This window comes from Myxocyprinus asiaticus, chromosome 3, assembly GCF_019703515.2.
Source record: "Myxocyprinus asiaticus isolate MX2 ecotype Aquarium Trade chromosome 3, UBuf_Myxa_2, whole genome shotgun sequence".
NCBI classification, from domain to species: Eukaryota; Metazoa; Chordata; class Actinopteri; order Cypriniformes; family Catostomidae; genus Myxocyprinus; species Myxocyprinus asiaticus.
This window is the reverse complement of record NC_059346.1, coordinates 3023980-3050573: the sequence shown is the minus strand read 5'-3', so window position 1 is coordinate 3050573 and position 26594 is coordinate 3023980. Positions and strand designations below refer to the sequence as shown.

The 26594-nt window shown below is 35.0% G+C and overlaps 2 protein-coding genes across 2 annotated transcripts in view; both read left to right on the top strand.

The window, feature by feature from the left end:
- srrm3 (serine/arginine repetitive matrix 3) overlaps window positions 1–6973 on the top strand; it is a 140583-nt gene extending 133610 nt beyond the window's left edge. Inside the window, exon 14 of the mRNA XM_051667640.1 lies at window positions 4926–6973. Coding sequence (XP_051523600.1) covers window positions 4926–5148 — 223 coding nt within the window. The 3' untranslated portion in view covers window positions 5149–6973. The remainder of the gene's footprint in view (window positions 1–4925) is intronic.
- Window positions 6974–10721: 3748 nt separating this feature from the next.
- Window positions 10722–20911, top strand: hspb1 (heat shock protein, alpha-crystallin-related, 1). The gene is made up of 3 exons (XM_051668158.1): window positions 10722–11198; window positions 20058–20121; window positions 20465–20911. Exons 1-3 carry the CDS (start codon window positions 10778–10780, stop codon window positions 20643–20645), a joined length of 666 nt encoding a protein of 221 aa, XP_051524118.1. The 5' UTR covers window positions 10722–10777; the 3' UTR covers window positions 20646–20911.
- The last annotated feature ends 5683 nt before the right edge of the window (window positions 20912–26594 follow it).

The following is a 26594-nucleotide window of genomic DNA, read 5'->3' as shown; positions in this document are numbered from 1 at the left end:
CATTAAACCTAACCAAAGTCCTACCACCTTCAACCATTAAACTAATCCAAACCCTACCACCATAACCATAAACCTAACCCAAACACTACCAGCCTAACCCTAAACCTAACCCAAACACTACCACCCTAACCATAAACCTAACCAAAACCCTACCACCCTAAAGCTAACCCAAACCCTACCGCCCTAACACTAAACCTAACCCAAACACTACAACCCTAACCATAATCCAAACTCAAACCCTACCACCCTAACCCTAAACCTAACCCAAACCCTACCACCCTAACCCTAAACCTAACCCAAACCCTACCACCCTAAACCTAACCCAAACCCTATCACCCTAACCCTAACCCTAACCCAAACCCTACCACCCTAACCCTAAACCTAAACCTAACCCAAACCCTACCACCTTAACCCTAACCTAACCCTAACCTAACCTTCCCTGCTTTGTTGAAATACTATATGCATTCTATATGTATTTTATACTTATAAGCCGCACATTCACACAGATTGCACATTCATACTATCTACTGATATGTTTTGTTTTTAGCTAATAAATTCATTGTTATGAAAAAAGCTAATTTAAAGGGGCTATTAAGCAAGAATAAAAATCAGCCAATAAAGGCTTAATAAATACTTTATAATGCCAAACAAGTCTATAACTAATCACTTACAAGTGTAATTATAAGTAATGATTTACTGTCTAATTTATGATCCCTAAAATAAAGTGTTACACTTAATCCTTTTCTGTACACACACAGTTTGGTAATTTACAGGAGTGACAGACGCATTCTCCAACCGAATTAATCCCGCAATTTCGGGAATAAATTGTGTATTCCATACACACATTTAAATGCGGTTGTCACCACCGAGACTTTTTAGTGTGTACTGTACGTGGCAATTTAGTCGGGGCTAAAAAACATTGTCATTACCAAATTTTTAAAATAAAAAACAATTGATCTCATTACCAAAACACACCAACCAAATGTGCATCTTGTTTTTTTTCTTTTTCAGATTAATGTTTTCAGATTATTCCTATTATCCATTATGTCCAATGATTGGTCTAAAGATAAATAATCAGATTTGGCAATTAATAGTTGTTAACATTTTCTTGTATGTCTAAATTCATAACGTATTGGTACAAATTGCAGTTGTGATAAGGAGGTTGCGGTAATGAGAATATTTATAATCTATAGTGAAAAACCAACTCAAAAAACTATTCTTTACCCCTTTCTCTCACACATATAAATCATCAAACAACCTCTCACACACATTTAAAATTAAAATAAGTGATAGATAGAATAGATTGAGATTAGCCACCTGCCCTCTAGATCAGTGTTTATCAACTGGTGGGTCGCAGGTTTGTTTGGATAGGGTCGTGGACAGAAGGTAAAAGAACAATGTCAGGGTTATCCCCCATCAAAACTTTTACCAGAGCTTTATACGTGCTAAATATGCTTCTCATCTGCAGTGCAATATTTGCACGGTCCGATTGTAGCCTGGTTTCAGTACAGAACCGCTCAATGATCTGCTCTGCTCTAAACCTACTGTAGAGGTCTCTCTGGAGCGCACGTGAATCAACTGGCGTCCCTCGATGTCACGGCGCACATGCGACCCATTTGAATTGTAGTGAGAATTTTATAGTTTAAATGGCTATGGAGGAAGTCAAACATCTCAAAGGGTAGACAGCCCTGACATGCTAGATAGCACCAAGGAGGAAAAGATACAACATTGTGCCATGCACCAAAATAAAGGTTTTTACAAATTACACAATTATCTTTACTAATCTATTTGGTAGAATCTATTAGACTGTGTGGCCTATTTTAAGAGCTCTAGTGCTAAGTGCAGCAGTATGCGTTAAGTCAGATGCATAAAGTCAGTGGGCATGGCCATGAAGTTTTGGTATATTCGTGCAAGCATGCGCTAAGTCTAGGCGCAAGTGGGTTTGGTGAAATTGCACGTGCAATTCAATTCTGAGGTTCTTCGCCGGCCCCGTCTGCGTTCTATTATATAGTATATTCCCTCAAGCAACAGCGATATAAAGACAGCACATTCTTAAGAAGTTGGTAGTGTAAATTAAGTCTATTCAAAGAATTAAAAGAATAGAAATATGGACTTACTTTTGTGCATTAACTGCATCCTTGTTGAATGTGATATTTCTATGACAGTGATGCTACTTTTATACGCATGGAAAATGTGGTTCTTGTCAGGATATGGATGTGGGCTCTGTTAAATTATATAGAATGTAAGTATTTTTAATCATATTTATCAAGTGACACACAAATCATAGCTAGTGTTAACAGTTATTGTATCGGCCTTGCCAGTTAGGCTGTGGATTTTTGCACACACTTCACTTCTGAATTTTTATTCATTTGTTGAAACACGAAAAACTTAAGCCAAAAATATTTTTAAATTCAACTTAAATTTCAAACTGTGTGGAAATATTATTAAAATAACGAAGTGGTAAGAAAAATCTAATTTAATCCAAAAATGTTACCCCCTTCAACTTCTTCCATCAGCCTCTTTTGCAGTGCCTTAAAAATCATTCTGCGACAACATGTGGAAAGATATTAATACAAATTAGATCATAAATACAATTTTAAATAAAAACGTAACAATATATATATATTTTTTCTCCCCTTTTCTCCCCAATTTGGAATGCCCAATTCCCAATGCGCTCTAAGTCCTCGTGGTGGCGTAGTGACTCGCCTCAATCCGGGTGGCGGAGGACGAATCTCAGTTGCCTCCATGTCTGAGACCGTCAATCTGCGCATCTTATCGCGTGGCTTATTGAGCGCGTTACCACGGAGACGTAGTGCGTGTGGAGGCTTCACGCTATTCTCCACAGCATCCACACACAACTCACCACGCGCCCCACCGAGAGCAAGAACCACATTATAGTGACCACAAGGAGGTTACCCCATGTGACTCTACCCTCCCTAGCAACCGGGCCAATTTGGTTGCTTAGGAGACCTGGCTGGAGTCACTCAGCATGCCCTGGATTCAAACTCGCGAACTCCAGGGGTGATAGTCAGCATCAATACTCGCTGAGATACCAAGGCCCCCACAAAATGTAACAATATTAATAATAATAATTACAAAATAAACCATGACCTCTAGAAAGTTTAACACAAAACACATTTTTGTTTCATAAAACGGCTACAACAGTGATAGTCAGGGACATCATTTGATGTACCACTTTATTTTCAAAGTTTGGACATGAACTTTATTACCACCTGCTGGGGGGCAGTGGTAGCTCAGGGGGGGCAGTGGTAGCTCAGCGGTTAAGGCTCTGGGTTACTGATCAGAAGGTCAGGGGTTCAAGCCCCAGCACCGCCAAGATGCCAATGTTGGGCCCTTGAGCAAGGCCCTTGACCCTATCTGCTCCAGGGGCGCCGTATCATGGCTGACCCTGCACTCTGACCCCAGCCTAGCTGGGATATGTGAAAAAGAAGAATTTCACTGTATATGTGCAAAATGTATAATGTGTGATAAATAAAGAAAATTATAAATTAATTATGGTGAAATCTTCAAACAGCAAATGCAGGAACTGAGTTTAGACTTTGCACCGAGAATAGAGGTGCTTCTCAAACGTCTTAGTATTAAAATAGCAAATTGGGTTTTGCACCACTTCATTAACATAAAATACACCCACAGTTTGCACGCATACACCCACAGTGCAATCACTTCCACCCACGCCCACTTGTGCTTTGCGCTGGCACGAAAATTGCCCTTAGAATTAGCGCTCTTGCGAAAAGTAGATAAGACGTTGCTCGGTCGCAGCTCACAGCACGGTCACGAAAATAGAGCCCCTAATTTTTATTACCACTGTGGCAGTTGTTTTTACGTTTTTAAATGTGTTTAGGCTAAATGTGCATGCCCTTATACAGTACTTACAAACAATGAACAAAACTGATGAAAGAAATTGTGACCCAGGCTACATTAAATACAGGTTAAGTTTTTTATTTGTCGGGTCACCACTTGATGTCCATTGTAAAATCCCAAAGCAAAACCAGTTGACAACCATTGCTTTAGATATTGGCATTGGTATCAGCATTTTTTAAAAATTCCCAAAATATTGGTGGACTACTTGATACACCATATAATTAATCGTAATTACACTGATTGGTCGAGAGGATCAGTAGTGGTGACTGTTGGGTAATAGTCCGCTATTTACAATATGTTGAAATCACCATACTGCAAAATAAGTGTGTATGTTTAACAATCACTAACCAAAATCTTTAGCCTGACATGTTCTCTTACAGAAACTAATCATCGCCACAGTGCACTACCAGCATATTCACCTCTTTGACCACAATATAACGATATATGTCTTTACAATTCAGATGGCAGATAGCAATATTTAATAAGCACCTTGCTTGAAATTGTGCTTCTGGTTTGGCATGGTTTCTAGTTGGTCCAAGCTGGTCATTTATGGTCATAGCTGGTCTAGATGATTATCTAGTAGACCATCTAGAGCTCATAGACCGCACCTTGGTCCAGCAACAGTTACCATGATTCAAATACCAGCTTGACCACCTTGATCCTGTATAACCTGGTTTTTCCAGCAGGGAAATGTGACTATTTTAGATTTTTGGACATTGTTCTTATGGACATTGTCATTATTTTTGCAATTCCGTTTGACACTTTGGCAGCACATAAATGTCAAAGTTCACCTTTAATTTCTTTTTAATGATTTCTTGTTTAATGGCTATCACCACATTGCAATAACTGTAGAAACTATGGTTACCATGGTAAATCTTCAGAAAGTGATGGCACAGCTTATGTGTCTTTTGATACTGCACACACTTCAGCGGCATATTTATTGTTATTGAGTGGTCAAAGTGGTATCATATTTCTTCATTTAAATGTTAAAGGCATTATGCATCGATATTATATTTTCTCTCTCTCTTGCATCCTGTCTGCAGCGCACGGAAGCGGCCGATCCCGTATTACCGCCCGAGTCCATCCTCTTCCAGCTCCGCGAGCAGCTACTGCAGCTCTAGTCGCAGTCGCAGCCGCAGTCGCAGTTACTACAGCTACAGCAGTTACAGCAGTTACAGTCGCAGTCGCAGCAGGAGTCGCTCCCGGAGCCCCAGTCCGGCACACAGTTACTACAGCCAAAGCAGCTCCGAGAGCCCTGGATTCTGAGATGAACTGGAGGTACACAGGGGGACTAAAAACATTAAAACAGCGCAGGATATCCATGTTCCCTTTCTACCGCAGGATCTGCGCGGAAGACAACCAGAAGAAAAAAATATTAAATGGAATCATGTCCAGATAAAATGCAGTGGGAATCAGGGTTCCCAAACACACAGGAACACCAGGAATCCATTTCCAGCAGGTTAGATGAAAGATCAGTCAATAAATGCATATTAGGGTGGATAAAGGCTGAGAAAATTAAAAACGTAACAAAGAAAAAAAAAGGGAGTAACAGAGTTTGTTCAGACAGGTGGCAGAATTTCAAATGTTTTTATTTCTCTTACTCAAATCTGTTTTATTGTCGGTGGTCTAAAAACAGCAAAAACCACCTGAAATCTAATTTATCCAAAGCCATTCATATAGGGATTTTAAATCCAAGGTTTTTGGAAAATAGTCTCTTTCTGAATGATCAAACAGTTTATTGCATCCTTTTGGAATTTAGGGACTATGTTTGGAAAATCTGCAAAAGTTATCTGTAACTCATTACAATAAGGTTTCATTTGGTAACATATTAAATGCATTACGAATCATGAACTAACAATGATTGTTATACAGAATTTATTCATCTTTGTTAATGTTAATTTATAAAGATACAATTGTTCATTGTTAGTCCATGTAAGTACATAATGCATTAACTAGTGTTAACATGCACAACTTTTAATTAAAAATTATTTGTATAAGTGGAAAGTTAACATTGACCAAGATTAATAAATGCTATAAAAGGATTGTTTTTGTAAACATTGTAATTAACTAATGTTAATGAATACACCCTTATTTTAAAGAGTCTAAAGTTACACAACAAAATACAGGCAGTTTACAGAAATCAGTTGTTCATCAAAAGTTCAAGGCTAATCTTCAAACTCTTCACTTCAGTTATTGACACACATTCCTGATGCAGAAATATTTCTGGTGTTGAGAATAGCTGTTTTTGTCAGCATCTGTGTATTAAATGCAGGCAATGTTATGAATATAAACACTTTATTTAATGACTTAAAAGCCTGAAGAACAAAGATAAGCACTTTTTTCCTGAAATTCTTCCACACTGCAAAAATAACCAAAAAATGGGTTATTAATGAAACTGAGTACTGTAGAGTATCTTAAAAAACATATTACAAAAAGGGTGCAGAATCAAGAAACAATATTCCTAATCTAATGAGTCTGACTCGACAAGCAAGAACAAACTATTCGATTTTTCAATGGCTTGTGATCTGAGTGAATCTCTCGGGTCATATTTCACCCTGAAAAAAATAAAAAAATAAACATAATGATATTTTGCAAAGATAATGAAGCCTTTTTTTTTTACCACCATTAAGATTGAATCATTGTTACATTATTTTCAAAACAATTAAGCAACAATTTTTCAACAATTAAAAAAAATTATTGTTACATTATTTTTAAAAGAATTAAGCAACCATTTCAAACAATTTTCAAAACAGTCATTGTAACATTATTTTCAAAACAATGAAGCAACAATTTCAAATTATTTTCACAAAAAAAAAAAAAAAAAAAAAAAAAAAAAAAAAAAAAAAATCAGTTACATTATTATCAAAACATTTATGCAACAATTTAAAACAATTAAAAAAAAATCATTGTTACATTCTTTTTTAAACAATTAAGCAACAATTACAAACATTTTTTCAAAAAACAATAATTGTTACATTATTTTCAAAACAATTAAGCAACAATTTAAAACAATTAAAAAAATTATTGTTACATTATTTTCAAAAGAATTAATCAACAATTTAAAATAAAATTCAAAACAATTTTTGTCATTGCAAAATTATTTTCAAAACAATTAAGCAACAATTTTAAACAATTTCCAAAACAACTTTTGTTATTGTTACATTGTTTTAAAAAATAAATTATAAATATATATATATATATATATATATATATATATATATATATATATATATATATATATATATATATATTTTTTATTTATTTATTTTTTTTTTTTTCGCATTATGGAATATTGGGAGTTAATTTTCATGAAAATAATGTCACTATGCATTAAGGATCTTAATGGTCTTACCATAGGCTTTATTATTGTTTATGCAAAATACCATTTCTTATTTTTATATTTTGATTGTGTGGTGAAATATGACCTGGACATGTTCTTGACAGTGACATTTGTAAAATCCACCAATTTAGTAGTTAAAAAAATGGATCTGCTTTTTTAAAACTTGTATTATAATGACATGTCGTGGATACATGTATGTCAGGATGTTTTAGTTTGAATATTTACGCTGCAAGTTTTGGCTGTAAACTATGCATTGTATATTCCACGCTGTATACCGGATTATATAAGGCTTTGTATGTGGAATCTTGGCATGATGCAGAGAGGCTGCCTGTCGTAAATACTGCGTCCAGCCGATGTGACGTAATATCCGGAATATCTGGGCGCAAGTTGCTCTCCTGCCCTCCTTTACTCTCGGATCTCTTTATAAAATCCATATTTGATGCACCTATAATGCGAGTCCATTTTGGAGATGTGCTATTTCTTATTATATACAGTATTGCACTTATTTTTTGGCTGTGTCTAGTGATTATCAATACCATTAGAGCTCTGTGTTAAATAGCCACCAGTGTACAGTTATCCGAAATCTTTTCAAGCATATTTATTCATTATTTTATTCTATTTATTCAGTGACATATTTATGTGATTGCTATTGATTTACTCATTTATTTAATATTTGTTGCATATTTATTTTATTGATTAACTTTTGGCTCTGACATACTTTTTATTGCACCATTGTCTGAACATTTGCAAAATACGTTAAGAGGGAAAACTTAGTAATAGAGGAAGGTTGCAATGCATTTATGAGCTTATAAGCTTCTGTATCCTTTAAAGTCAACATGAAAACAAATCAAATCAGTGCAATAGGTGTTCCATTTGACTTCGAAGTCGTTCATCAAAATATAATAAGCTGCTTCACCTCTGAAGTCACATTTTGCTCGTTGAATTTCCGCTTCACTCAGAAGTTCGTCAGATTACGAAAGTAAAATGGTTGCGAATGCTGTTTCATGTTGACTTTAAATGCATAACCAAAATGAATTGTTATAAAAGGAATTCAGTTTTGTTTTGCTAACGGGATATTTACGTCTCATTCTTCAGGTTGTTAGCCTGTTTTACAGGATTGCATTTACTGCAAATATTGATTATAATTTATTCTAATATTTATACATTTTATCATGTCTTACTCTTCGTCATTCTGCTAATGAAGGGACCCAAATCCAGGCCCAGCGTCCACTCATACGACTTCTACAATTCATCTTTAACCTCGTGATGCTGGAAACGGCGTCGGTCTTCCTTTCCATTCAATGCTTTAGTGTCATTTAATTTCCCTGACAAATGATGTTATTTAATAATGTGAGATGGTACAGCTCTAAACTTCCAGATTGTAGAAAAGTCAGTAGATTTAGTGTACCAGTCATAATTAAACACATAATAAAAGTATCTACAAATGTATCTATATGTCCTGTTCTTTTTCTTGAGTTGTGGTTTGTTTCTTAATGTGTTACTAATAGTATTTTCGGACAAAACCCCTAACCTAACCTAACCTAACCTAACTCTCACCAATATATTAAATGCAGCTTCATAACCACATACCATAGCCATATTTATTCTAAATATAGTATGTAGTATGTAAGTGTGCCATTGCAAACATCCTCGGCCTTGAATTTACAGTCTCATAACACTAGAGGACCCTGTTGTTGTTGATGCTCGTGTTCTGGCTGTATTTGATTCTGGAAGGTTCTTGAACTTTCAAACAGCAGCCGTTGACCTGGGAAAACGAATCACTTATATTTTTAGTCCTGTGGAACTAATCCGGCTGCTCAAAACTGGAATCACTCCACATTTCTGGTCATTTCTATTGTGACTCTTTGTTTAATGGTGCTAAGTTCTCAGTAGGTTGTCTGTTCACTGGTCACACTTAATTCCGGGTTCATTACAAGTGAAGCTCATTTGACAGCATTTATGGCATAATGTTGATAACCACAAAAATGGATTTTGACTCGTCCCTCCTTTTCTTTAAAATAAAGCAAAACAGTGAGACACTTTCAATGGAAGTCAATGGGGTCCATTTTTGGAGGGTTTAAAGGCATAAATGTGCAGCTTAGAATTTTACAAAAGCACTTTCATTAATTCTTCTATTAAAACTTGAGCTGTAATGTTATTTTTATTACAGGGTTTTAGGGCTTGGTGACATTAGATCGTCATGGCAACAAAGTTGTAAAATTGGCTATAACTTTATACAGAAAAAGTTAGTACGTGATATTATTTCCATTGTAAGTGCCTCACTGTTACAGTTTTGTAGCTTTTTTAAAGAAAAGGAGGGACGAGTTGAAGTGAATTTTGTGGTAATCAATATTATGCCACAAATGCTGTCGATTGAGCTTAACTTGTATTGAACCCGGAATATTCCTTCAACCATTGTTACAGTATATTGAATTGCATGTACAAACACACTACAGTATAACACTACATTTTAATATAAGACAAGTTATATAGTTCATATACACTGACAAATCCTCAATTGGAAAATCAATTTGAAAATAAAGCAAATATTATCATTTTTTTTATTATATTATTATTCTAAAGGGTTTTTTAGAGGTTGGTTGGGGGCAAAGAACATGTGTGTGTCTGTGTGTGTGTGTGTGTGTGTGTGTGTGTGTGTGTGTCAATGTTATTTTCTGTCCTTTATTACATTTTTGATGTACATCATTGTTTGTCTGCCCTCCTGTATGACCATCTCTGTTTTGATTTGTATTTCTTAGGAAAATCATTCCAACTGTTTTAGTGAATTCTGACTGTAAATCTTCATTATTGTAGATGTTACTGATCACCTGCTGTCTTTGTGTATACAGAGGAATCTGCTACAGGTTCAGTTTCTTCTTATCAGGCCAGTGTTATTCACAACAATCCCTCAGATTCCTTTCCTTCTATGTCATGAGTATGTGTGAAGAGTGTGTGTGTGTGTGTGTGTGTGTGTATGTGTGTGTGTGTGTGTGTGTGTGTGTGTGTGTGTGTACATGTACAGGTTTAACCTCCATTGTGGGGATCAGCCAGCGGTCCCCATGAGGCAAATGGCCTATTAAACATACTAAACTATGTTTTTTTTGAAAATGTAAAAATGCAAAAAGGTTACTGTGAGGGTTAGGTTTAGAGGTAGGGTTAGGGGATAGAAATTATTGTTAGATCTGTATAAAATCCATAGAAGTCTATGGAAATTCTCCACAATGATATAAAACAAAACGTGTGTGTGTGTGTGTGCGCGCGCGCGACAGGTTCAGCCATGTGGGAGGGTAAGATTAATCGTACTGTGTTAGCTAGTTGGGAAGGCCTTTGCCTTGGATTCCATTCTCATGCTGGCTGTCCATGAATAGACATTCTAGTCACTTCTATAAATATCAGGATGGGAGGGGGATGTAGGGGTATTGCATCTATGTGTGTGTGTGTGTGTGTGTGAGGGGAAGGGGTGTGTCAGCCAAGAAATTTCTTATAAATCCCAGTGCTCCCAAACAGGAGGCAGTAATTGCCGGAAAACTTTCAAAGCAAGAACAAACTTCAAGCATGGCCGAGAGACGCATTCCCTTCACGTTCCTGCACTCCCCATCCTGGGACCCTTTCCGTGACTGGTACCAGGGCAGCAGGCTCTTTGATCAGACCTTTGGAATGCCAACCTTCTCAGAGGAGCTGCCCACCTTTCCCAGCACTCACTGGCCGGGATACATGCGGCCCTTCGGACATCCCGACATGGCCTCTTTGATGCAGAGCCCCGCGATGGCGCCGATGCCCATGTCGCCCTCAGCACCCATGATGCAGCCCCAGATGGTGCCCCCAACCTATGCCCGTGCCCTTTCCCGCCAGCTCAGCTCTGGAATGTCGGAGATAAAGCAGACGCCAGATGCGTGGAAGATCAGCCTGGATGTGAACCACTTTTCTCCAGAGGAGCTGTCGGTAAAGACCAAAGATGGAGTGGTGGAGATAACCGGTGAGTTTTACCACACATTTCTGGTCTAGACATATTTTCATAGCTTCTGTGCCTCTCCATATAAAACCTCTGAAAGCAAAATGTTTCAGCGTTTGGATGAACCTATTTATTCTCAATGTGATAATGCACAGTAAATATAGGAATGCATTTACTAATGTTAATGAATAGATTTGTATTGCACAGTGATAACAAAATAAAATATAACAAATTGTATATTAAGATGAAGCAAAATGACCCACAGATGTGTTCGAGTTGTTTTTTTTGAGGGAATAATGTACCATAAATCCATGTATGTGGACATCATGTGTGCTGATGTGCAAAAAATGTATAATTTTTTTAAAGCAGCATATCCCAAAAAACTAGAGATGCTGCACTTTACTTACCAGAGGCACTTTTGTTGACTCTGCACCCGTAGAAGTGTTTTATGGAAATCGACGGCATGCTGTTTTGTCACGTGACACGGTGCGCCAGAAGTTTAACCCTTAAATGACAGTGGAGATCAGGGGTCAGCAACCTTTTTGACATGGAGTGCCATTTTTATTTTCCCGGTCAATGGCTGTGGTCTAGAGTCTTGTGAACAGTATTCATTTAAATTATGCATTGCGTATAGTGAAGCCAAAATACAACGTGGGGTCACACAAATACTCACTGTTCAAAAGTGAAGCCACAAGAGTCAAGATGTAAACATTATACGTTAACATGATTTTAGTGGGATAAAATCTCTTTCTAGCCTATCTGTGTAAAGTTATGTCCAATTTTACAACTTGTAAGCCCTGTTAGCAATCAAACAGTGTAGTCATGTTAACACATATATTGTTTACATCTTGTGGCTATACTTTTAAAACTGTGTGTATAATGTTTACAGACTGGCCCCATTCACTTCCATTGTCCTTTTATTTTATACAAACGAGGGACGAATAGAAATATTTTTTTAATCAACAAAACGCAACAGTCTGCTGTTGATTTAGCTTAACTTTTATTGAACCCGGAACATTCCTTTAAATACAGAGTACATGGCAGCAAGAAGTTTTTATTAGGACAATTAAGTCACCCTTTAAAATCTCTGTACATTAGATACAAAAATATCAAAGCAACAGAACATTAAAGAAAGACTGCACAAGCAAAACATTTCACAAAAATATATATTTATTTAGTTTTGAAATGATAAAACAATTAGTGCTGTCAATCGATTCAACTTTTTAATCAAATTATTTACATGGTGTGCCAATTAATTAACCGAATTAATCGCATATATAAATATTTGCTGAGAAAGCCCCTCAAATAACAATAACTCAATATATAATGATGAAATATTTATAAAGAGTTATATTTAAATCATTACAAATAATATATATATATATACACAGGGTTGGGGAGTAACGGAATACATGTAACGGAATTACGTATTTAAAATACAAATATTAGTAACTGTATTCCACTACAGTTACAGTTTAAATCATTGGTAATTAGAATACAGTTGCATTTAAAAAGTATTTAGATTACTGAAGAGATTACTTTGCAGTTTATTGTCATTTGTTTCATTTAATATTTAGTATATTGGAAAACATTTATACATATAAATGATGCGATCCAAAGTGCATTTGAGCAGCGGTGAAACACTTTCTTTTTAAGTAAGTTTGAAGTAAGTTTGGAGCAGAAGAAATAGAAATAAACCTTGTGTAAATTGTCAGCTTTACGCTAAGCTAAAATGCTACTTCTAGCCATTTTACATGCACGTTACCAGACACGATCATATTGTTTATCAAGAAAATTCACATTGGATCATAATTTCTTTTTTTCTAATAAGACCTTTGATATTAGGGCAAAAAAGTTTTAAAAAAGTCAAATCAATATTTGCCTTTAAAACAGCCCCAATTCTCCTAGATACACCTGGACAGTTTTTCTTGGTTGTTGGCAGATAGGATGTTCAAAGCTTCTTGGAGAATTCACCACAGTTCTTCTATCTATTTCGGCTGTCTCAATTGCTTCGGTCTCTTTATGTAATCTCACACTGACACGATGTTCAGTGTGGGGCTTTGTGGGGGCCATGACATCTGTTGCAGGGCTCCCTGTTCTTCTGTTCTATCCTATTCTATTTGCAAAAGTAATGTTTGGGAGTCTAAAATGTATATTTCCTATTGACACACTAAAGCCGAAAATATAAATAATCATTTTAAGACAAATGCTTATATGAAGCATCTTATGTGCCTAAGACATTTGCACAGTACTGTATACATATATATATTTAAAAAAAATGTAATATGCATTACATTATTGTTGCAGAGGAGTCAACATTGATAAGACGATGCAAAAAGTGGCTTTAGAATACAATGTATTGTTAATTTGCGTATTATTGTACATGAGCCAATCACTGGCCTACAGTTCAAGTTAAACTAAATGTTTGACTTCGAAAAACACGTCTTGAGATCACTAAGTTCGGATTTGTGCTCCATCAAGTTGTTTTGAACGCAAGAACGTGTCCTCGTGTTGTGCCGTCTGCTGAAGCGTTGGTTTGTTCTCTGTATAAGCTGCACGTTGCCTATACAGCTGACGTTTCGCTTACTGCCCCCTGCAGAAAACAGGTGGCACTACAAGCTTGAATTGGTCAGGAATCTTCCTTATTCATTGTTTTAACACGTTATTTTTTTATATAATTAATCACAGTGAATTAACGCGTTAAATCGACAGCCCTAATAACAATAGATATAATGTTCAAAATGAAAACTATTGTTACACTTTAATGTTAATAATATTTAGTATTGTGATGAACTATATCCACAAACATTTACTTAAAGTCACCTTGACACCAGTTAATAAAAATTAATTAAGCAACAATGGTTTAGAAAAGTCAAATTAGTTCTGAAAAAGCTCAAGCAGCATTTTAACGCCGATGACACTTGCTTTAAGACCGTATTTTTGTAATCTAATGCAATGATATTCAGACATTTTTAAGTGACCAAATATTGTCCATTTTTGAACACTACTGTATATCTACTGTTTCCTCATTTAAAGCCAAACAAACTTACTTCTGTGAAATGTTTTACTTGATAACTTTACTCAAAAAAAGTAATTGCCCTTACTTAATTAAATGAGAGAACGTTTTCACACAAAACTGAATGTCTTTCATTCCGATTAAGTCAGTTTCATTGAGCTAACACAATTTAGTTGGATAAGGTCAAATGAATGAACTATAGCAGTTTTAACTCAGCTTCATTAGGTTCATCAAACTCGATTTACTAAGTTTTATTTAATAAATTTTCTTGCTACATCAATACTACATTAACACCACAAAAAGTATTAATGATGTCCCAACATAAAAGGATTAATAAACTTCCATTTTACAAATTTAAATAGAACGCAGTTAAATCAAGTTGTAACAAAATGGTCTACAATTGAGTTGCTTTAGTTAAGTAAATTAAGTAAATTGAACAAGCAGCAAAAATCTGTTTTTGAGTGTGTTTGTGCTGTCTTTAAAATGAAATAACACTTGCTTTGATATTTTGTCTGAGTATTTGTAGGGGCAGCTGTACCACCTAACAGAAAAGTAGATAAATAACTATAAACATTTACATTTTGCTTTCAGAAATGAAATTAAAGACTATTTGTATAGATTTGGCAGGTACGTTGAAATTATCTAGAGAAGAGGTGGTCGTGTATTGTTGGGAATAGTTTGTCTTCTGAAGGGTGGGAGCTGAAAGAAACTCATAGTCAACAAAATTCCTGAGATATTACACAGTTCAGAGCACAGCCACAATGTAATGAAAGCATCTGTAACACATTTGGAGTTCAACAATACTGAATTCCTCTGGTGTTTTAAAGCCATTGTAAAAAGCTTTGTTTTTAGGCGCATTCTCACAGAATATTGCGAAGACGTAATGGAGTTCTCAGTTATGTGTCAGCAGAGCAGCAACTTTGTCTATAGACTCAAATAAGACACACATTAAAAGTATAGAGCTATAAAATTATTATGGATGGCATAGCTCAGATAGTTTGGTTTTGGAAGAATTTGACAATACATTTTTGAGCTCAAATTGAGATTTCAGGCTTTTGATTGCATATCTCATATTGCATATTAATTGTCACAGACTTGCTAAAGCCACACAAACTATTTAGTACAAATTTAGCAATTTTTCAAGGACGTATTTTACTTTAATTCTCAACATTGTTACTGAAAATTGGATTACATTCCCTGAAAATATCCATTTTATATATATATAGTATATATATATATATATATATACACACAGTATAGGCCTAGATAAATATCTACTGTATAATATAATCAAGATCAATGCATATGTTTTCAAGGGTTAAGCAAGCTCTCGTGATTTCCCTATGCATCAAACATATCAAAGTAGACAGATTATGCATTTATCATATTAACCTTTATGTTGTGTTCTGGTCATTTTGACCTGGATTTTTTTTTCTTTTACTAAATCCAATTGGAATAAAATTCCTTGACTTTGTTCACATATGGTATCTGAGAACACACAGCAAAAAAAATTGGACCATTTTCGTTACATTTTTGGGGTTTTATTTGACTTTGTTACACTTGTTGTGTTCCCGGTCAAAAATGACCGGCCATTGGAAATGAATGGATTTGACTACAAAATACAGAAATATTAAGTGTTCAGGAACATCCCAATCCTTTAGATGAGCACATACTGTATGTGGATGTGTGTTTGCACACACAATGTCCTCGGACATGTGCACACACACAACACACACATACACACAAACTTGCACACGCATAATGTGTGTTGAGGGCACTTTTGTGCATTGTCTTTCCATGTACACTCTTTTAGGAATATTTCAAGATCTACTCATCATATTATGTTGTGTTTGGGCTCGTTTGAATCGGGATAGTCTGCTGTAAGTTACGATATGTCTTTATTTATGTTATATGTATGTTTCAGGAAGTAATAAGGAACAAAGTGACAAAGAGACACTTCTGTTTATTATATTAATGTGTGTGAATTTCATACACTAAAACTCACTGCACTTTGGCCTCTGAGTGAAACAAATTTGCTCATTGCATTTTACTAATTGAGACCTTTCCAACAATATATAACACATGGCTCACACACATCTCATCTTCTTTATGGTTTAACCAACTCTGGGCTTTGGGGAGCAGTGAAGGGACAGCGAGGTGAAACACATGATCTACATTTGTTATGTCACACATTCAGATACTGATCACATGCAGAGGTGACAGAGAACATGATGCTTTGGAGTTGGAGCTCAGTCAGTGTGGTTTAGTACACTGCTATCTGGTTGCTAGAGTGTTCTGGTTGGTTGCTATGTAGTTGCTCACTGGCCCCACAAACCCACCCTCATTTCTCTATGATATTCTGGTCTCTAGATATGGCTCAGTGGAAGTCTATGGGATTTCTTGACTCATATTATCTTAGGTGATTCTCACGAAACCTGTTCAGGAAATGTCCTGGTCCTTTTTTACTAAAAAATCAAAAGAAACAAACAAGAAATTATATTCTGCTAATTTAAAATGAAGTCTGTTTTCAGGCCATTAAGATATTTGACGTATTTTCATGAGTTACACACATTTTACCCACCAATTCTAATTACCACAACACGCAAAAAGAGGGTCATTATAGTATTATATTTACCACAATGTAAACACGCAGTTATTTAAACTGTAAAGTATTTATACATCGTAGTAGGACTCTCTTGGTCTTGCTTTTCATTTTTGCAAAATTTAATAAAAAAAAAACATTTCACAACAGCGTTTATTTTTTTATTGTAATACGATGTAACTGTAAGAAATGACTGTGTTACGGTAATGAGAATCATCATTGAAAACAATGGTAATAGTAAAAACAAACAATCCAGAAGCGCTATGGAAATGAGAATTGGGGGGTAAAAATGTCCTAAAAAATATGTCACAATGCAAAAAAATGCAAAAACAGTCTTAAAGGTCCTACATGTTTTCTTTATGCAAAACACACACACACACACATATATACATATATATTATATATAATAACAATAGCCCCCAAGATTATTTTTTTATAGATTTTTTAATTACATGGTATGCTAGTTAATTAATCCCAATTAATCGCATACATAAATATTTGCTGACAATGCCCCTCAAATAACAATAATTCAGTATATAATGATTAAATAATGATAAATAATTATTTTTAAATAATTATAAACAAAATACATATATTATTTAAAAAATACAGATAATTAATATACATTATATTATTGTGGCAGAGGAGTTAAGCACTGAAAAGTCAATACAAATACAGTACAAGTGTCTTTGGAATCCAATGTATTGTTTATTTCCATTTTATTGAACATGAGCCAATCATTGGCCTACAGTTCACAGCAATTCATTTTGCAATTGAATTCGTCAATCAGTCTGAGATTTATTATGAGGGCTTGTTTAAAGACATGTCAATGTACACCTGCGTCAGACGGACGCTTCTGGAGCGTCTCACTTTGGTTGCGTCACGTCATATACACCATTTTTAGGTCGCTGTGTCAAATTAAACAAAGTTTGACTTAGAAAAACACGTCTTGAGATCACTAAGTTCGGATTTGTGCTCCATCAAGCTGTTTTGAACGCAAGAACGTGTCCTCGTGTTGTGCCGTCTGCTGAAGGGTTGGTTTGTTCTCTGTGTAAGCTGCTCGTTGCCTATACAGCTGAAGTTTCACTTACTGCCCCCTGCAGAAAACAGGTGGTACTACAAGCTTGAATTGCTCAGGAATCTTCCTTATTACGGTCCGGGGACATGATTAATTGTGTACATTTTTTTGTGTTATTTTTTATATAATTAATTGCACTGAATTAACATGTTAAATCAACAGCCCTAATAAATAAATGCAAATTATTAATTGTACAACAGCATCTTTTTTACTGTAATGCAGTGTAACTGTAACGAAATGACTGTTACAGTAATGAGAAGTTACCTGCATATTAACTTGTCACAGTTCTTAAAGGAATAGTTCACCCAAAATTGAAAATTCTCTCACTATACACTCACCCTGATGCCATCCCAGATGTGTATGACTGTCTTTCTTCAGCAGAACACAAATGAAGATTTTTAGAAGAAGATGGAGCTCCGTCAGGTCCTTATAATGGAAGTACATGGGTGTTGGTCCAAAAGTCACATTTAGGCAGCATAAAAGTAATCCACACGACTCCAGTCGATCAATGAATGTCTTCTGAAGTGAATCGATAGGTTTATGTAAGAAACAAGTCGATAATTAAAATGTTTTTAACTTTAAATTGGCACTTCCATCCAGGGCTCTGATGCAGTTTGAAATGGCCGAACTCTCGTGTGATGTTCATTCTTCTGTTGTAAATAAGCGCCGCTTCCGAATTCTTTCCAACTCGCCAACGCGCTTACGTTGGCAGAAAGCATTTTTTAATTTTTTTTATCCCCTTTTCTCCCAATTTGGCATGCCCAATTCCCACTACTTAGTAGGTCCTCGTGGTGGCGCGGTTACTCACCTCAATCTGGGTGGCGGAGGACAAGTCTCAGTTGCCTCTGCTTCTGAGACCGTCAATCCGTGCATCTTATCACGTGACTTGTTGTGCATGACACTGCGGAGACTCACAGCATGTGGAGGCTCATGCTACTCTCTGCGATCCATGCACAACTTACCACGCGCCCTATTGAGAGCGAGAACCACTAACCGGGACCACGAGGGGGTTACCCCATGTGACTCCACCCTCCCTAGCAACAGGGCCAGTGTGGTTGCTTAGGAGACCTGGCTGGAGTCACTCAGCACACCCTGGATTCGAACTCACGACTCCAGGGGTGATAGTCAGCGTCAATACTCGCTGAGCTACCCAGGCCCCCAAAAATGGAAGCGCTTTTAAAAAATTAATAACATTTTAATTATCAACTTGTTTCTTACATAAACCTATCGATTCACTTCAGAAGACATTCATTGATCGACTGGAGTCGTGTGGATTACTTTTATGCTGCCTAAATGTGACTTTTGGACCGTCAAAGTGCCGACACCCGTGTACTTCCTCTAAAAATCTTCATTTGTGTTCTGCTGAAGAAAGGCAGTCATACACATCTGGGATGGCATCAGGGTAAGTGAATAATGAGATCATTTTCATTTTTAGGTGACCTAATCCCTTAATTGTCCTGAAAATAATGTCACAATGCAAAAAACCTTAATGGTCCTAATAGGTCCTTAAAGGTCCTAAATGTTTTCTTTATATATATATATATATTTATAAAGTAGATGTAAACTTTGAATTAGATAGATAAAATGTATTAGAAAAAATAGACACAAATGAGTCTATTTTTGATGTAAATTAAGAGTGTAGGGCTATAAAATTAATTAGGAGTTTTGGAAGAATTTGACGAGAAATGTTTGAGTTCATATGGGCGGCTGGGGCTCAGGTGAGAGAGCAGGTTGGCCACTAATCACAGGGTTGGCAGTTCAATTCCTGGCCCACATGACTCCACATGCCGAAATGTCCTCGAGCAAGACACTTAACCCCAAGTTGCTCCCAATTGCAGGCTAGCGCCATGCATGGCAGCTCTGCCGTCATTGGTGTGTGAGTGTGTGCGTGAATGGGTGAATGAGTCACAGTGTAAAGCGCTTTGGAACCATTAAGGTTAAAAAAGCACTATATAATTGCAGACCATTTACCATATTAAGACCTCTTAAGTATTGATTGGAGACTTTGGTATCTTGGCAAATCTAAGCACAGTTTTGAGACATTGTTGAGATCTCGTCTGAAACTCTTGAGGAGACACATGTAATTATTGGCATCTATTTGTTCTACTTTTAATGTCATTTCTGTCTTAGAGTAACCGAGTGAAATTGACTAAATAAAGAAATGTCATTTGTGATGTGTGTGTGTAGGCAAACACGAAGAGAGGAAGGATGAACACGGATTTGTGTCCAGATGTTTCACTAGGAAGTACACGTGAGTACTTAGACGCATCATAAATGTACAGTGTTCTGTCACACTAGAGCACGTGAAGCATACTTAATCTGACAGAGACAGGATGGCTGGATGAACAGCTCTTGATAATGCTTGACAATGGTCATGTTGCATTATATTTTACATAATCATAGTTTTTGAAAAGGCTAAAACTGTCTATGCACAAAGGTGACCTATATTCCTATCTTGTCATTTTAAAGAGCTACTAGACCAAATAGTGCAGCCTTATTCTTCATGAACTATATATACCCTTTAAACTTTGGTGCAGATGTATCAGCCAGCGAAACATACCTTTGTAATCACATCATTGTCCTCTATGTTCCAGTCTTCCCCCTGGTGTTGATTCAGAGAAGATCACTTCCTGTCTGTCTCCTGAGGGTGTGCTGACCATTGAAGCTCCTCTTCCCAAACCTGCCATAAAAGGCTCTGAAATCACCATCCCTGTGAACACAAGCAGCAGTGCAGCTTCTGGAAAGAGCGACAGCTCAGCAACAAAGAAGCCTTGAGTACTAACACACTTGTAGATCACAATGTTACTTTGTCCTTCCTGTAATAACTCAAAACAGCAGTTTACACCCAACTGCTCCTCATATCAGTTGTACCCATCAGCAGAACAGCAGGAAGCATCTTTAGAATAGTGTCTTTGGCATTTTCGTATTATGAAGCATTACATAATATGTTCTAACTGACTATAATAAACATCTTCTCATCATGAGACTGTTTCTGAAGGTCCTAATGGTGCAATTGGGAATAAACGTTTTCACATCAAAAATGTTCTGGCATACATTTGATCTCATCATTCACAGAATGCTACAATTTCCTCTTGCATTTAATTTATTACAGACAGCCATGTTTCCCAACCTTTTTGCTTTTCACCCTCGCAACACCATCAGTAATGCTCAAGTACCCCATCATCAAAACAAAACCAAAGACGTGTGCCAACGGTGATTTTAATTTGATTATATAATAATAATAATAATTTTTTTTATCATTTTTGTCACATTTTAGCTTTTTAAAAAGGAACAAATTCCATATATTATATTGTCAGGGCTGGGGAGTAATGGAACACATGTAACGGAATTACGTATTTAAAATACAAATATACGTAAGTAACAGTATTCCACTACAGTTACAGTTGAAATCATTGGTAATTAGAATACAGTTACATTCAAAAAGTATTTAGATTACTGAAGAGATTACTTTGCATTTTATTGTCATTTGTTTCATTTAATATTTAGTCCTTTCAGATGGAAAATATTTATACATATAAATGATGCGATCCAAAGTGCATTTGAACAGCGGTGAAACACTTTCTTATGATGTGTTACAGTCATACGAGCAGACAGAGAAGTAAGTTTGAAGTAAGTTTAGAGCAGAAGAAATAGAAATAAACCTTGTTTAAATTGTCAGCTTTATGCTAAGATGAAATGCTATTTCTAGCCATTTTACATGCACACGTTACCAGGCACGGTCATATTTTTTTATCAAGAAAATTCACGTTGGATCATAATTTCTTTTTTTCTAGTAAGATCTTTGATATTAGGGCAAAAATCATATTCTTGATAATAATTTTTGTATTGTTTTCCTGTAAAAATATCTAAAAATCCTTAAAATAAGATCAATTTGATTTATCTTGTTTTAGAAACAACACTGCATAAGATATTTCAGTTTTTCAGAGAATGTATTTTTAACATGTGTATTTTGTCTTACTGTACTGGCAGAGTTTTTATAGTCAAAACAAGTGAAAAAATCTACCAGTGCTGAAGAAGTAATCCAAAGTATTTAGATTACATTACTGACCTTGAGTAATCTAACAGCAATACATTACAAATTACATTTTACAGCATGTATTCTGTAATCTGTAGTGGAATACATTTTAAAAGTAACCCTCCTTACCCTGTTTACTGCAGATATAGACCTATATTGTACATGTTTATTGTTTACATGAATATTTGTACTATTTACAAGTATTTCCATTGATATGCAGAACAAGTGCTAAAACGATACTGTCTCTTTAAGAAAAGCGGCAGCTCAGCAAGCAGTGTTTTGGTTGATCGCATATTAACGAGAGTGGAGTCAAATGGCTCCTTTTTAGAATTAAATGTTTACAATTTTTGTTGTTTTTGACTGTAAACAAGTGACTGTAAAGAAAGAGATATTATTCAATGACAAATGGATTTCATCTTTGGACAAACGGAACGAGACAAACGAAGCTATTACTCTCAACACGCAGTGAAAGAATCTCGCTGCTGAACTTAAAACGCATTAAAAGATCTTGGGATTTTAAGAATAAATATTAGGATCATTCAAATTAATATCAGGATTAATCAGATAATCTATCTTTTTACCCATCCATAATTTATTTATTTTAAGTCATATTTTTTGTTTTATCAGTTCAAGAAACCAAAGTGCAATTCTTTTTGTGCATACTGTACCCCCGGTTGTGAATCACTGACATACAGTATTTTAGACTAATTTTGATAATGCTTTAAGCTAACAATAAGTGTGTAATACTCTCAGCTCTGTTTAACACATTTCCCCCCAAAATCAGTGCAGAAAATGTCCACGGATTCAATCCAGGCCTGCTTATGATAGGGGACAGTACTGTACTTCTCTCACTGAACATACAGTACCGTGCAAAGTTTTAGGCACTTGTGAAAAATGTTGCATAGTGAGGATGTCTTCAAAAATAATTACATTAATAGTTTTCATTTATCACTTAATGTCATACAAAGTCCAGTAAACATAAAACAAGCTAAATCAATATTCGGTGTGACCACCTTTGTCTTCAAAACAGCACCAATTCTCCTAGATACACCTGGACAGTTTTTCTTGGTTGTTGGCAGATAGGATGTTCAAAGCTTCTTGAAGAATTTGTCACAGTTCTTCTATCTATTTCGGCTGTCTCAATTGCTTCTGTCTCTTTATGTAATCTCAGACTGACTCGATGTTCAGTGGGGGGCTTTGTGGGGGCCATGACATCTGTTGCAGGGCTCCCTGTTCTTCTATTCTAATCTTTTCTATTTGCAAAAGTAATGTTTGTGAGTCTAACATTGATATTTCCTATTGACACACTAAAGCTGTAGATATAAATAACCATCTTAAGACAAATGCTTTTGTGAAACATCTTATGTACCTAAGACTTTTGCACATTACTGTACATAAGATCATTATTAGTTATTAAGTTACTAACTCAGTTGAAAGTGTTTGAGATGCCTTAATAACAAACATGAGGTGGAAACGGGAAGAAAACTGGTAGACACCCTTTAATAAATAATGGAAATTGTTTCAAAATGTTTCATGCATAATGTGTTTCATAGTGAACTCATGCACCTACTGAAATAGCAGCTGAATGCATGTTTCATATTCACTGAACATACAGTGTTCACCAGTGTCAGCCAGGAAAACGAGAATCATTCTAATAGTGGATTTGCACTTCTGTAGTGAGCAGGCTACACACACGTTATGTCATATAGTGTTTTGAGAGATAATGACGTTTATTTATAAAAGATGCATCTCTTAAGACAATATGTTAACTGTACTGATTTTGACAGGTACTGGGGGAAAACAGTCTGAGAGTGAAAAGGGTTGGCCTTAGGGATCTTAGACAGTACACAAGTGAACGGACGACTAAAAGCATTGTGCTGTTATACGAGGAAACTTTGTGCAGAATTGTTTTTTTTTAGAACTGAATCAAAACAGACATAAATTAAAACCCTTAAAGGGATAGTTCACCCAAAAATGAACATTCTCATCATTATTGACTCACCCTCATGCCATCCCAGATGTGAATGACTTTCTTTCTTCTGCAGAACACAAATGAAGCTTTTAGAAGAATATTTCAGCTCTGTAGGTCCATACAATGCAAGTGAATGGTGACCAGAACTTTGAAATTTCAAAAAGCAAATAAAGGCAGCATAAAAGTAATCCATACGACTCCAGTGGTTTAATCCATGTCTTCAGAAGCAATATGATAGGTGTGGGTGAGAAACCATACTTTTTTTATTAAAATGAATATACATTTTCTTACAAGTGGAAGGTACATTCTTATCCATTGTCAAAGTTCTATAAGAGGAAAAAATAAATTCTATCTCAAACATTGAATAATGTTAAAGAAAACATCATCATGCATTGATATTAGTAATACTAGGACAAATTACAAAGCAGAAGGAAAGAAGAAGAAGAAAAAAACAGCTTTTCTATTATTATTAATGACAGTAGAGACATCCATCCTGATAATAGAGAGAATTATAAAAATTAAAATAACAAATACATAAATAAATTTAAAAAAAAACAAAAAAACAAAACAAAACGATATATTATAACTATATACATAAAGAACCTGAGGATGTTGCACATGTCTACTAATAAAATGTTCCCTCTTAAGACTGCTTTAAAGGCGTCCCATAACATTGTTGGTGATACCTCTCCATTATCATTCTCATTAAGCCGAAAATAAATATTTAAATCCCCCCATATTTAATGAACTGTATCATTTAAGTGTATCTCCTGTAGGAGAGCTATATGGGCCTTTCTGTGGTTAAGGAGCGAGAGCTCTGTGTGCTCTCTCAAAATGCAAAACTCATGTCAGCGGGAGTTGTAGATTTTCTGATATCAAATGTTCAACAAATGCTGACATGGGTGGTGTTTTTCGGATCCTTCAGGTACGGAGTAGATTCTTATATTATTTCGCCTATCGCGTCCTTCCTGAAGTTTTATAATCTCTGTCACCACTTCCTCCATAGCCTGCATTCCTATTCATAACCTCCATTGTTATTATTCGCTCTTCGGCTTCCTCGAGTCTTTGATTAACCCTGTTGATGTCTTCTTTGAGCTCTTGGAATTGTTTCTTGTTATCTTGGCGAAACTCTTTTCAGATCAATTGCAAGCTCATTAATTACTAAAGCTCAGTGCATGTTCGGAACACCGGCTTTGAAAGTTACGTTAAATTTACTTATTTTATTTACCTGTGAAATTTAATTAAATTAGTGAATACATATGACAAGGTTTTCTACTTTAGGACTGACATATGATGACATTGTAAAGATAACTAACAATCATGAATAATAATTACTTATAAGATAGTGTATACATTTATACTTGTTTGGATTGAGTACAAAAGTAGAATTTACTTAATATTTTCAAGTTCACTCTTAAACTAACTTAAGCTATTCAGTTGTAAAGAAAACTAACAATCATGAATAATAATTACTTATAAGATAGTGTATACATTTATACTTGTTTGGATTGAGTACAAAAGTTGAATTTACTTAATATTTTCAAGTTCATACTTAAACTAACTTAAGCTATTCAGTTGTAAAGATGACTAACAATCATGAATAATAATTACTTATAAGATAGTGTAAACATTTATACTTGTTTGGATTGAGTACAAAAGTTGAATTTACTTAATATTTTCAAGTTCACTCTTAAACTAACTTAAGCTATTCAGTTGTAAAGATAACTAACAATCATGAATAATAATTACTTATAAGATAGTGTATACATTTATACTTGTTTGGATTGAGTACAAAAGTAGAATTTACTTAATATTTTCAAGTTCACTCTTAAACTAACTTAAGCTATTCAGTTGTAAAGATAACTAACAATCATGAATAATAATTACTTATAAGATAGTGTATACATTTATACTTGTTTGGATTGAGTACAAAAGTAGAATTTACTTAATATTTTCAAGTTCACTCTTAAACTAACTTAAGCTATTCAGTTGTAAAGATAACTAACAATCATGAATAATAATTACTTATAAGATAGTGTATACATTTATACTTGTTTGGATTGAGTACAAAAGTAGAATTTACTTAATATTTTCAAGTTCACTCTTAAACTAACTTAAGCTATTCAGTTGTAAAGATGACTAACAATCATGAATAATAATTACTTATAAGATAGTGTATACATTTATACTTGTTTGGATTGAGTACAAAAGTAGAATTTACTTAATATTTTCAAGTTCACTCTTAAACTAACTTAAGCTATTCAGTTGTAAAGATGACTAACAATCATGAATAATAATTACTTATAAGATAGTGTATACATTTATACTTGTTTGGATTGAGTACAAAAGTAGAATTTACTTAATATTTTCAAGTTCACTCTTAAACTAACTTAAGCTATTCAGTTGTAAAGAAAACTAACAATCGTGAATAATAATTACTTATAAGATAGTGTATACATTTATACTTGTTTGGATTGAGTACAAAAGTAGAATTTACCTAATATTTTCAAGTTCACTCTTAAACTAACTTAAGCTATTCAATTGTAAAGATAACTAACAATCATGAATAATAATTACTTATAAGCTAGTGTATACATTTATACTTGTTTGGATTGAGTACAAAAGTTGAATTTACTTAATATTTTCAAGTTCACACTTAAACTAACTTAAGCTATTCAATTGTAAAGATGACTAACAATCATGAATAATAATTACT

Bases quoted from the DNA above. Each gene is read 5' to 3' on its own strand.
- hspb1 (XM_051668158.1), top strand. From the start codon at position 10,778: ATGGCCGAGAGACGCATTCCCTTCACGTTCCTGCACTCCCCATCCTGG. The intron at 11,199-20,057 runs GTGAGTTTTACC...GTGTGTGTGTAG, and splicing joins TGGAGTGGTGGAGATAACCG to GCAAACACGAAGAGAGGAAG. The intron at 20,122-20,464 runs GTGAGTACTTAG...TCTATGTTCCAG, and splicing joins TGTTTCACTAGGAAGTACAC to TCTTCCCCCTGGTGTTGATT.